Here is a 13,633-nt window from a genome sequence, read left to right as displayed (position 1 = left end):
GAGTTGCTCTTGCCCTTCGGCCTCTTGGCCATATCTTCTTCCCCATCCACAGACGCCTTCCCTTTCTTCTTCTTCATTAGAGTGGCATCTGATCTCTAAACTTGGGACATCTTTGATGAGCGTCCAGCAATGGATGAGAGTGAACGGTTTATTCTTATGGCAGGCCTTAAAGGCCTCCAAAGATTGAAATGCATACACAATCAAAAATAAGACCGCAACCAGAATGACACATAATGCAAGAATGACGCATAATGCAAACATCATCGTTGCATGAAAATGCACAAGAGGAGATGTCATACAAAGTCTTCCATGCCTAGGCCGCTCACGTGACGGGCTTCAACGTTGTCAAGCGCGGCACAATACTTGTTGCACTTTTGTTGGATGAACCCCCATTTCTTTTGAATGGAGTTGATGCCACGGGTGCACGTAAGCTTGTAGGGCGTAAACTTTCTCCTTTCATGAAAGGTTTTCTGAACTCTCGCCCAAAAGATGACTCCCTTTTGCTCGGCACCGGTCTGGGGATCTTGGCCTATCTCTATCCAACTCTCGTAAATCAAAGTGTCCTATTTTTCGTTGTATGATCTGGTGCCAATGTTCTTCCCCTTCTTTGTGCCACAACTTTTTGGGTGAGCTCATCGATGAAGATCAATGGCTCATCTACAATGTTGATCTCTTCTTCGTCATCTTCGCAATAGAGGTCTTCATCATCCTCATCTATGAGTTGCCATGGTCGTCGGCCTCTTCCTCTTCGTCCATACCATATTGGCAGCGGCCATCTTGGCTTTGTGTCTCATCGGGATCGAAAGCATGGCCTTCATTGAAAGTGTTGTCTTGTCCATCAACATGGAAAGCATGTCCATTGACCTCGTAGATGTCGTATTGCATGAAATGGTTGTACCTGGGGTCCTTGGGCGGTGTCGTCGGGGCTGGCATTCCGTCGAACAGCTTGGATGCGCCAAAAATGTGGCGTAGGAATGCACCAGGCCTACTTCCGGGGCATCCCATCCAACGAGTGGCCAGTCATAGGCATGTCGTCGAGGTTGATGACGGGCGGGATAGAGGGGGTGGCCGGCGTGATCGCAATGTCGTCTGACGACGTTGAGAACCGGGTTTGGCCGTGCAGCCGTGATGTGGAGAACCCCGGGCGTCTCTGGGTTACGGAGGAGGTCGGCGACTGGCAATGCCAAGGCCGAACAACCGACGAGCAAGGCTATCTTCTTGGTGCGACCTTGGTAGCGTATTCGGCCACGTCCTTCTTCTCCTTTGCAGCATTTCACCGTCCCCTCCGCTTCATTGATTCACGGTCGAGGTGCGCCAGCTCCTCTCGCGTGAGCTCCGGCCGCAACTTTTCCGGGCTCTTTTTCACGACGGCGACGGCCAAGTCGCCATGCTTCTTCTAGGGCATAGCGGAGGCATGTGAGGGGGTGCGGGAGGATTTTGAGTGGGGGGAGGAAAATGGGGGCATTTGTATCCCCGATGGTCGGCCCAGGGGAGGATAAAGGCACGCGTCTCATTCATCGGTGTGTTGTCCTCTCGACGCAAACACGGCTTAAATTTAGACCGTGAATGAAACAAAAATAAACGAAAAATAAACAAATGTTCGTTTGTTCCCATGCATTGGACCGGATTTTACGTCCTTTTATCCTCAAACGGACACGACACACGACCTGGCCATTTAAGTCGTGCATGGGAGTTGGCCTTGTGCTTTCCTTCCGAGCGCCGCAATGCCTCACAAACGCACCCCGCAGCAATGATAACTGGAGATGGGCGACCAGATGGCATGATGACATGATAAACTATCAGCCAGTTCTTGTGCCTGATCAAGCATCGTTATCATCACATCAAATTGCCGCTGCAAAGGTGTCGAGCCCCGTGAGAGAAAAGTGCACATGGAACCAACTCTCTCATGATCCTCGCCATGAGCGACGACCTGCCGCTATCAGTACGGCGCCCCAACCCTCAAGAGAAACTGTGCCCAGGCAGCTGAGCTTTTATTTAACCTGGGGTTGACCAACCTAGCTAGGACACTCTACATAAGCTCTCTCCTGCATCTCAGATATTCAGACTGAAATTAAGATCGCTCGCTCACTGCCACGTGGGTCCCACGCCGAGCTGTCAGGCTGCCCCCACAAGCCATAGACTCCGAGCAATTTACCAGACTGGATCATCAGTTGATCCAGTTCACACCTTTCGTTACGTTCGCGCTCTGCCGCTTGCTCGTCCGCCGAAACCAATGGCGACCGTCGCGGGCCTTATCCGGCTCCTCGTCGCCGTGCTGGCGCTGCGCGCGGCGGCGGGGGCCGTCAACTCGCCGCCGGCGTGCCCGCTCGACCTGGGCTACGTGCGGACGTTCCCGTGGGACCGCGCGCCGTGCGCGCCGCCGGTGTCCAACGTCACCGCCTGCTGCATGACCCTGCTCTCCGTGCTCGGCATCGGCCTCGCCGCGCGCCTCCGGGCCACCGGCCTCTTCCGCCTCCCGTCCGCGCCGGCCTCGGCCGCCTGCATCCACGCCTTCTCCGACGCGCTCGCCTCGCCGCCGCTCTCGCTCCCGCGCTCCCTCGTGCCGGCCTGCTTCCCCGTCGCGTCCCAGTTCGCCATCTCCCCGTCCTACTGCGCCGGCGTCACCACCGCCGCGCAGTATGTCGCCGCCGTCGGCGACGTGGCCGCCGGGGAGCTCAACTCCTCCTGCGGCTCCAACCTCACCGAAATGTCCCTCTGCTACGGCTGCCTCACCGCCGGAATCCATGCCTTGGCTCGACTCACAGCTGCCGCCGGCAAAACCTCCAATTCCCTAAACTGCTTCTACCTCACCGCCCTCTATGCCGCCGGCGTGTCGAACTCCGCCGGCCCCACCTCCCCTGCCACCGCCGCATGCGCCTTCGGCCTCGCTCTCTCCACCCCATCACCCACAGCCTCGCCTGCCTCCGGCTCCAGAACCCACACAAACATCGCAGTGGCAACCGTCATCCCGATCGCCTCCGTCCTCCTCGTCTCCCTCATAGCGCTGCTTGCTTGGACGAAGCGGCACGACGACATCAGCAGCAAGAACCGCGGGTTGTCCGGTGAGCGGCGGCCGTCGCGGCAGCGACCCAACACCGGCTCGGTGCTGTTCGGCGTCCGCGAGCTGGCGAAGGCGACCGGCGGGTTCGCGGAGCGGAACATCATCGGCCGCGGCGGGTTCGGTGTCGTGTACCGCGGCGTGCTCGCGGACGGGTCGGTGGTGGCCGTCAAGAAGATGCTAGAACCGGACGTGGACGGCGGGGACGAGGAGTTCGCCAACGAGGTGGAGATCATCAGCCACTTCCGGCACCGGAACCTGGTGCCGCTGCGCGGGTGCTGCATCACCGACGCCGACGACCCGGACGACCATGGCAGCAGGCAGATGCTCCTCGTGTACGACTACATGCCCAACGGCTCGCTCGACCGCTACATCTTCCAGCAGCAGCAGGACGGGGCGGTGGCGGTGGCGGTGCTGCGGTGGGCGCAGCGGAGGAGCGTGGTCCTGGACGTGGCGAGGGGGCTGGAGTACATGCACTACGGCGTGAAGCCGGGGATCTACCACCGGGACATCAAGGCGACCAACATACTACTGGACGAGGACATGCGGGCGCGGGTGGCGGACTTCGGGCTGGCACGCCGGAGCCGGGAGGGGCAGTCGCACCTGACGACGCGCGTCGCCGGCACGCACGGATACCTCTCGCCGGAGTACGCGCTGTACGGGCAGCTCACGGAGAGGAGCGACGTGTACAGCTTCGGCGTGCTGGTGCTGGAGGTGATGAGCGGCCGGCCCGCGCTGGACCTCGCGGAGCCGTCCGGGATGGTGCTGGTCACCGACTGGGCGTGGACGCTCGTCAAGGCCGGCCGGACGAGGGAGGTGCTCGCAGAGGCTCTGCTTGGGGAGAAAGAGTGCCGGGCGACCGTGGAAGCCATGGAGAGGTTCGTGCTCGTCGGCATCCTGTGCGCGCACGTCACGGTAGCGTGCCGCCCCACCATGCCGGAGGCGCTGAGGATGTTGGAGGGTGACGTGGACGTGCCGGACTTGCCAGACCGGCCGCAGCCGTACGGCCAGAGGATCCCGTTCGACGAAGGCCAAGGCAACTTCAGTGCATCGTCGGTGCTGAGCGGCCCGTTCATGGACTTCGGCGACATGCTCAGGTGAGGAGTAGTGTTGATGGTTGAAGCTGAAACTCGAGTGGACGGCAATCATTCATATGTATACTTCCATAATTTGCATACTGCAGTACTACACCTTGTAACTGAAGTTCAGAGTATTGTACTATAGCTTTTCTTCTTGTTGTAAAATGGATTGTGTACCACACGACCTTGTGCTGAAATGCCGAATGAAACATGTAAAAAGATACTGAATGAGATAAAAGTTCACAACAAATCAAGATTTTCCACACTGTTTTTGTTGTCATTACAAACTATTCACCGTCCGGCAACTGCGGTGATCAGGGAAACAACATGCAGATACAATACCAGTCTACAGATATTTCAGCTCCAGCGGTGGTGCAAACTTACAGTGAGGGCAGATCGGTAGAGGGAGCAGGCAGCGTCTGGGCGGCGTTCTAGAGCCTGACTGTATCGGCACATCATCAAGCTACTATGTATAACATGTTCAATTGTTCATCCAAACAGATAACAAACGAAGGATACAGCTGGCAAAATGCATGATGGACATTCGAGCCAGTGGTGGATAAGATCATTCGATGGAGTGGCGGGGAGGGTTAGCAACCTAGGTGTCCTCCTGCAGATTGGGGTGGCTAGGCTGCACGCGGAAGGTGATCGGCATCTGGGCTGCAAAGTCCCTGTCTGGATGGTACCCAAGCTCAAGATCCCTCATGCTCCCGCTCAAGGCGATATCATGCTGGTGCTGGATGAGGATGAACAAAAACAGACAGCCGGTTAGGGAAGCCTTTGGCGTACACAATTCCTTTGGTAACAACTAGTGCAAATATAACCTGTACATGGTACTCATGCATAATGCAGTAAACCTGCAGCCCCTATCCCCCACTATATGTTCTATGCTCTTTGGTCTCTTGTTCAATGAAAATCCAGGTGGGGACTGCATGGTTAATCAGGTTGTATTACCAAATGATTGCCAATATTCGTATTGATGGAAGGATCGTTGGGTGTGCATGCATTCAGCTCATTCAGAAATTTCTTGTATGTTCCTAACAAAACATAGAATGCGCCTACTGTTTGATAAGTTTTTTTTTAGAAAATGGAAGCTTCCATTACGCCCAGCCGCTGCCGATAATGCATACTGTTTGATGAATGTTCATGCAAAAATTTATGAAAAACAATCAGCACTTAAACAGTCCGCAAATATAGTTTTTAGCTTATTTGATTAACTTCAGCGAAAACAGATGCAGCTTATTCCAATAGAAGCTCCACAAATGAGCCATCTGCTAGGTCACTTACCACTTTAAAGGCCAGCAACTTGTTCTCATCTTCCAGCATCTTACCCTGCAGTTAACCAATAAAACAATGGATGAGGGCAAAGTGTGAAAGAATTGCATTATGATCAACAAATATGCAGAGCACATAATCATGTATGCAAAACTAGGCCATACATGTTTCATGAGCCTGTCATAGTGCTCCATCTGCACCAAGAGAATTAAGCAACATCAGAAACCAAAACATATAAGTAGTGATAATGCTTATAATTTCAACCAACAAATCAAAAAGTTATCATGCCTGTTTCTCATGCAGGCTTGTCAGCCCATTATCAAGTGCTTCCTCAATCATGATCAGCTCTTTGGGCTGCAGCGAGTTTAGATCTTCACCTTTCAAGTGCCTGTACCATCACAATGGGTGATTGCAATCTCAGTATCTAGGATATCCAAGGAGAAAAGAAACATCCAGTCCAAGAAATTACCTGAGCTCGATCTGCATGTTATCATTCTCTTTCTTGATTCGATCAATCTCCGCACTGAGGCTCTGAAACATTGAATGTGTCCATCAGTGATAAGTCATTCTACTGTTTTTTTTTCTGAACTACAAGTCATTCCACTCAGCCGATTCAACAAAATACAAGTGGTATTCTAGCTCTGAAAACATTTTATCAATTTTCAGGAAAATTTCAGAACTGAAAATTGGGGGTACCCCCTTAATTAAAAAAGCTCTGAAAAGACTTTTGTTGGAACAGGATTTTCAGCCAGGCTTTAAGAAAGCAACTCGAGAAAACCATTCATTGATATGTTTTGGAGGTCAATAATTACCTTGTGTTTCTCATCCCACAGTATCTTCCCGGAGTTGGTCTGGTACTTCTCCAAGATTCTTGATAGCCTGCGTCACACCAAAACGATGTATAAATACATGGATAAAGTTCCATTGCTAAACGAGTGATTCTAGATTCCGAAAAATGTCATCCAGGGGAGTATGAGTTGTTTGGTCCTACCCACTTAAACTTACTTTAAACGTCCACGAAACCAGTCAAGCAGAAAACATTCAGACCAACCAATTCCATTCATGCTAAGCTATTGATACGAGTAGCAGCATATGAATCTACTGGTAATAGTTTACCTAACTGCGGTGACTAAAAGTGTATACTCCCATCGAAACACCGAGAAGCAGCGAAGAACCCAACGTCAAAATTAAAGCGCGCACAAGTCACAAACAGTACGCTACCAACGAAAGAGCCGAGGAAAGTGCTCCTTAAAAAGCGAGATTGAGGACGGGAAAGGGGCAGGATAAGGCACGCACGAGGTCTTGGGGGAGCAGAAGTCGTAGAGCTTGCCGGCGCTGGAGAAGACGACGACGCCGACCTCGGCGTCGCAGAGCACGCTGATCTCCTTGGCCTTCTTGAGGATCCCGTTCTTGCGCTTGGAGAAGGTCACCTGGCGGTTGCTCTGGTTCTCGATCCTCTTGATCTCGATCTTCCCGCGCCCCATCCCTCTCCCTCCTTCCTCCTCCGGCGGCGCCAGGAAGGGTTCGTATCTTCGGGCGCTCTGGGGGCCGGTGCGGGCGTGGTGCGATTGGGGAATGGCGGTGGTGGTGGTGGTGGTGGGGAAGGGGAAGGGGAAGGGGGAGGCGGAGGAGTAAAGGAGGCCGCCATGGGAGGAAGAGGAATGGTGATGAGGGGGCTTTCGGGGTGGTTCAGGGGTAGGAGCCGGAAACGGCAAGCGCTCTGTTTGCTTTGCTTGGCTCGGCCTTCCGCTGGCTGGTCCGATTTGATTTGGGAGTATCTCTACCAAGATCCCCTCTATCCTGTATCGTAAAAAATAGTTTAAGGTATCGTAAAATGTTTTTTCGTATTTTTATGATATGGTTTTTGTTTCGATAAAACAAATTCCGTAAAATATTTTATGGTCCCAGTAAATTTGCACAAACACCCCTAAAAAGCATTTGTTAAATTACAATTGGATCCACGTGTCTTGTTAGTGACAACGTCGTCGTGGAGCTAGGCTAGGACCACGGGGATGGAAGCGTCGAGCAGGCAGCAGCTCGCGACGACGGCGCACCGGCTGCTAGCTAGCTAGCGCACTCGCTCGTTTGCTAGGCAGTGTCCACTAGCTAACTAGCTGAGCTAGCTCGTTTGCGGACGGCCCGGTTTACGAGGTATGCTAGAGATGTTGTGAACATTGAAAGCCTATAAAAAGCGGAGAAATGGTTTTGGTTTAATTAGGGATCGGTCTCGAATCTCCGTGACGCTCTTGATTAGGGAAATATTAGCCGATGAACATTCACCAAAGATCAAATCCTCGCGAACACACCCACAACTGACAGCGGCGGTTTTCTACCAAAACCTACACGTAGTTACACAAACTTCCATGGCATTTTTGCAAAATATCATCCCTGTCTAACCCAGTGCACATAAAATGCCATCAGGGGGTTCAAAAAGCCCATTATTGACGGGTAAGGCTCTCACGGACGCTCGCCACTGACCTCCCCATCACTGCTAACATGGCATCAGTGGTGATCGCGGGTCTACCACTAGTAAAGACCTACAAGTGGCGGGCTTTACCTAGTGCCCACCACCAGTAATACACACTAACGGCATACACACACACTACCAACGGCGGGCTTCAGTTTCGCCCGCCACTCGTGGAATTTTAGAAGAAAAAAATGCGCCAACAGGCGACGGAGCAACGGCGCTCCACCTCGTGTATGCTGGATCCACCGTTGCACGCAAGCCCGCTTAGCGATCTACATGGGTATGTGGATACGATCTCTTCTCTCGTAGATGGTCATCACCATGGATATATCTTATGTGTGCATAGGAAAAATATTCTTTCCCATGCAAAGTTTTCCAATAGGATCATCAACAGTAAACCATCCAACTGATCCCCACACCTGTCTTGTGAATGTGAAGTCACAATAAATCCCATTAAAGTAATAGGAATTAATCCTAAGATGATTCCAAATATGAAAACTTGAATAATTTCTATTTCTAAGTAGAAAAAATTCAATCATTACTATATGTTCCTAAATAGTGCTCTAAATTAGCCACAAATCCTGATGACCAAGAGAAAATATAGAATGTGTTAGAATGCTAGCTTGACCTGTGTTACACTCATTTGGAATTCCATAATTGAGTTTGGAGTTGATGATTGGAATTGTTATTTTAGTTCAAGGTCGTCTGGGTATCAATTTTGAAATTTGATTGTGATTTTGTTATAATTACATTTGACGGAGAATTTTGACCTCAAGCCCAACTTGATTTTTTGATTCAATTGGAGTAGATCAAATCGGACACACCTAGTTTTTCTAGGCTAAAAAACAACCCAGTTTAGGTGGATTGCACCAATCCACTTGGCTATTGTTTTAAAATAGTTATTCTGAACTCTAAGATGAGCATCACATCATCGCATCTTTGACGGTTCAATCAACATGAGTTCCCAACAACTCATGTTCCATATGACTCGCCTACATAGCGCCATGTAGTTCATGTGACAGAGACAACATGAAGACTGTTATCGTCCCGTACAAACACAAACATTGATACATGGTATGTCATAATGCAATCAAAGCAACGAGTTCATAGTAATCGTGTAGAGATGATGATGTAACTTGCCGGTGGGTGAGGTAGGTAAGGGTATAGTGGGCGAGGAAGAGGCTTTGTCATGTTGTTCATGATCATCACTTGAATTGGACACAAAAGGGTAGGGCTCTCCATTCCTGGTTCTCCTATAGCCGAAATCCCCAAAACCACAAGATTCCTTAGTACATGATTCCAACTCAACAACTTTGTTTGGAGAGCACAATACAATGAAGTTGTAAGCTGTGTTGGAAGGGGAGGGGGAGGTTATTATCTATCAAAGGCCCCCATGGTAGAACCCATTGGAGAGCCCACTATGACTTGGCTTGTCGTCCTTAGCATCTCTATCCAGTCTGACGCACCCCTCACTACTTTCACACGTCCAACCGAACCTAGCAATGAAACACGTATAAAACACACCAAGGGATTGTGTAAAAATAGTGTAATGTTGTGTCACATCTTGGTCTTAAAATGTTGAACTATGCTAGACCTTATCTATACTGTTTTGGATCATTCATTTATAGGTTTATTGTATGTAAGAGCATCTCCAACAGCCGCGCTTCGCGCCGCGCCTAAAAAACATGTTTGCCGCGCGTTGGTCGCCTGGTTTGGCGCGTCGCGCAGCGCTGGCTCCAGCAGCAGCTTTAAAATGCAGCGCGCGCGCTCCGCTCCAGCAGCGCACAGAAATGCAGCGCGCGCGCCGCTCCAGCAGCGCCCAAATATATGACATTTGGACAAAAAATAGTTTGAAACATTCATCAAAATGCAATGAACATGTGAAATTTAACACAAACAAGTTGATGAATAAAAGTCATGCCCACAAGTTCATCCAACCAAGTTCAAAATGCAAACCAAGTTCAAAATACAAGTTCATCCAACAAAGTTGAAGACATATAACACATCAACCATCTTCCTCGTCTTCTTCCTCTTCTTCCGAAGACGATTCTTCCGCCTTCGAAGATGAATCTTCCTCCCTAACCTCATCACGCACCGCATCACGTGTAGCTCCAACGGTCTTGGCAAGATCTTCAACGGCATTTTCATGGGTATGTGTGTGAGGCACATCGAAAGACATTCCACCCATGGCCGGAGGTGCACCCATGCCTCCCATGAGAGAAGCAAAACTCATGCCATCCATGCCTCCCATAGCGTTGGAGGGTGCTCCAAAGCCACTTATGCCTCCCATAGCGTTGGAGGGTGCTCCAAAGCCACCCATGCCTCCCATGGCGGTCGGAGGTGCACCCATGCCTCCCATGGCTCTGAAGCCACCCAAGCCTCTCATGGCGCCGAGGCCACCGCCACCCATGCCGCCAAGGCCACCGCCACCCATTGTGCGGATCATGGCTCTTTTTTGAATCAACACTTCTCCCTGGGCAAGGTTGACATATTCCTTTTGTGCATAATTGAACAAAGATGTGTCCAAGAAGAACAAGTGCTTTTCCCATTCCAACAACTTAGCTCGCTCCTCCATGCCCACCTTCCTCTCCTCCAATGCCACTTTCCTCTCCTCGGCGGCCACCCTCCTCTCCTCGGTCGCCAACCTCCTCTCCTCGGCCGCGGCATCTTGGTTCCTTGCCATTTTCCTCACCTCGTTCGCTTCTTTTCTTGCCTTCTCAATAGCTTCCATAGCATTTGTGAGCTCATCATCTCCTTTCCTCTTCTTCTTTTCGGTTTTGTCCTTCTTGCACCCATCCGGTCGTTTTGGTTTCGAGTATGAAACCGAGTTGGGTGTGGGGCTTCTCTTGTCGTCATCACTTAATGCATCATCCTCCTCATCATCATCATTCAACTCAATTGTGCGCTTGCGTTTGTTTCTCAAATGCAAATCATCCAAATCTCCACGCTTCTTCCATTTCTCATCATCCTTCAACACTTCATAGCAATGAGGCAAGGTAAAGATCTTTCCTTTCTTGATCTTCCCCTTCTTGGTTGTCCTCGTCTCTTCTTTGAACAAGTTTTGTGCAATGTTGTACTACAAGAAAAACAAAACAAGTTAGCACTTCGGACACCAAAAACAAGTATGATGAACATGTATGAGATGCCACTTACTCTATCATCCTCATTTGTGCCACTTGGATTAAGCTTGTCAACTGCCTTTTGTGCGGCCGCCCACTTTTGACAATCCGAGTTGATTGTCGACCATCGGGATCGAAGTGATCTCTCGGAGCGGTCAATTCCACTCACGTTCTGAGCATCAAAGTGTTCTTTCATTCGCCCCCAATAAGCATCTCTACTTTGATCACCTCCAACGGATGGATCCCTCGACACTTGCAACCAAGTATTGCATAGTAATTTGTCATTGTTGGTGGTGTAATTGCCCGCTCTTCCTTTCGGCGCCTCGACAATGCCCTCACCCTCCTCGTCCACCTCAAACTCATGGTCGCTCAAATGGATGTCATTGGTTTGAGACCAATGCGAATTGTTGGACCCAACACCCATAGTTAACATGTATGCATCATCGTTGAGACTACAAAGTTTTTTGAACAATGCAAATATAAGCTATCTATATGATGATGCATTGAAAAAATAACAAGAAAATAAAAGTTGGAATTTTTTTCACCTTGGGGGCATTTTGTCGAACACGTGGTGCGCGTCGGCCGCCGGCTCAACGAGTGAGCTCGCCGGCGCTTCGGTAGACGCCGCGCCCGTCCGCCGCCCTGCAAGCTTCTTCTTCGCCTTCGAGCTGCCGGAGCCGTCCGTCGCCTTCTTCTTCGCGGATGTTTTTCCTTTCTTCGGCTCCGACGCATTGCGGAGCTTTGACGGTGCGGCGGCGGCACGGGACGGCGTCGGCGCGACGCCACCCGTCGGCGTGGTCATCCGCGGCGGCAAGAAGAGGCTGCGCGCGAGGCCGACGGTCGGCGGAGCTCCGGCGGCGGCGGCGCCAGCGCCAGCGCCAACGCTCGCCGCGCTAGGGTTTTCGGCGGCGGGGGGGTCGCGGCTGTACAACGAGGTCAGCGGGGTGTCGGTGTGCGCGTCCATGGTGGCAGGGGCGCTGGCGCCGGCGCGCGCGGGTGCAAAGGAGGAAGAAAAGGGCGAGTTCGCGCGCGCGCTCGAGTCTGCCGCGCGCGGAAGTGGACGCCCGAAATACAAAACACGGGATGAGGCTATAGCCAGCGCGTCCAACTCGTTTTAGCGCGCGCGTGGTTTTTGCGCGCCCGCTGGAGCTGTCCGCCGCGTTGCGCGCGCGCTATAATTGCCTTTTTTGCGGCGTGACGCTAGTATAGCGCGGCTGTTGGAGATGCTCTAAGGTCCTTATTTTTAGAACTCCTTGAGATTTTTGAACATGCAACATCACTCTAAAACTGGTTCAATGTATTATATGATTTCTTTAATGACTAAAAGTTTCTCACGAGCGTGGAGAGATATAAAACGAGAGCCAACTAAGACTAGTCAAACAACAACAACAACAACAACAACAACGCCACCACCACCACTAAAATCTTTAGTCCTAAACAAATAGGGTAGGCTAGATTTAAAACTCATAAGATCTCGCAATCACTTCATGGTTCTCACACATGTATAGCATGCTTCCAGAGACCCCTGTTTATGGCTAGTTCTTTGATGATACTTCAATGCTTCAGATTTCTTTTTACGGACTCCCTCATATCAAGTTTAGTCTACCCTACCTTCTTTGACATTATTAGTACACTTTTAGCCGTCCGCTATGGTGCTACACGTGCAAATAAACTTCTTACAAAGTTTAAAGTTTAGTATGAATTGCACAAATGTTTTTGTACTCGCACCTTTCACAAATATAAGATGATATAACTTTTTACCGAATCAGATGTATATAGACAAATTTTATTGTATTAGCAAAAGGACTTGTGCGTTGCAACAAAAAACACTTAGTTCAAGATTTTACAAGGCCATGTCTTCTATTTGATACACTATATTTAGTAGGTATAGATTTGTTTAGTCATTAGGTATACATTTGTTCACTCATTTTAGAGCGTATATAGTCCACACTGAAGTATCAAAACATATTATATTTGTCAACAGAGGGAGTATATAACTTTATTGTTTGTGTAAATGGATCTATGCCACTATCTCGTGCTAAAATGTGAACTGCATTGTAAATCAATCCGTGGTTGGATGGTTAGAAAAACAGAGGTGTCTTAATCCATCAAGTTTCAAGTCCTAAACTTTACATGGTGCTCGTATTTTTTTTTTTGATTTATTTTAGAACTTTTGATGACGTGCATATAGTGAGAGGAAACAGTGTTTCCGTCCACTATGAAGACATTTGTGGTAACTTCGTCATTGTCAACATGATGTGTCCGTCTAATCTTTTGAAGGTGTTCATAGAAATAGAATATGTATGTGTATATTTATAGAAATGAATGTATGTATGTATATATGAGCGGCTCGTGTGTACGGTCTTAAAAAAATACAAACTGCACCTCCAACAGGGTGATTACGTTATAAATTTATCCTTTTTCCGAGGGGTGGTAAGTCAAATCTATCCTTGACAACGAAAAGGGTTCCCTAACACGGCTAGCACGGGCTAGAAACGTTGGCCCAAAACCATGGGCCGGTGCAACTTTAAATGCTATAGCAAATGTGGACCGAGCATGCCGTAAAGCAGGTCAAGGAAGGAAAAACAGGTCCAAAGCCCAGGCGCGGCTCCCTCCTCTAAAACCACGAGCCGAC

The 13,633-nt window shown here is 49.9% G+C and overlaps 2 protein-coding genes across 2 annotated transcripts; one reads left to right on the top strand and one right to left on the bottom strand.

The window, feature by feature from the left end:
- Positions 1-1,987: 1,987 nt before the first annotated feature.
- Positions 1,988-4,318, top strand: LOC123445120 (probable receptor-like protein kinase At1g11050). The gene has a single exon (XM_045122056.1). The coding sequence runs from the start codon at positions 2,234-2,236 to the stop codon at positions 4,157-4,159; it is 1,926 nt and encodes a 641-aa protein (XP_044977991.1). The 5' UTR covers positions 1,988-2,233; the 3' UTR covers positions 4,160-4,318.
- Positions 4,319-4,370: 52 nt separating this feature from the next.
- LOC123445121 (MADS-box transcription factor 2) lies at positions 4,371-7,110 on the bottom strand. Its single transcript, XM_045122057.1, has 7 exons — positions 6,709-7,110; positions 6,225-6,291; positions 5,882-5,943; positions 5,701-5,800; positions 5,577-5,606; positions 5,425-5,469; positions 4,371-4,873 (listed from the first exon to the last, which is right to left on the bottom strand). Exons 1-7 carry the CDS (start codon positions 6,894-6,896, stop codon positions 4,736-4,738), a joined length of 630 nt encoding a protein of 209 aa, XP_044977992.1. The 5' UTR covers positions 6,897-7,110; the 3' UTR covers positions 4,371-4,735.
- Between the last annotated feature and the right edge of the window lie 6,523 nt (positions 7,111-13,633).

Source organism: Hordeum vulgare, chromosome 3H (assembly GCF_904849725.1).
Source record: "Hordeum vulgare subsp. vulgare chromosome 3H, MorexV3_pseudomolecules_assembly, whole genome shotgun sequence".
NCBI classification, from domain to species: Eukaryota; Viridiplantae; Streptophyta; class Magnoliopsida; order Poales; family Poaceae; genus Hordeum; species Hordeum vulgare.
Note: the sequence above shows the minus strand (reverse complement) of the source record. Positions and strands in the feature narration are given on the sequence as shown.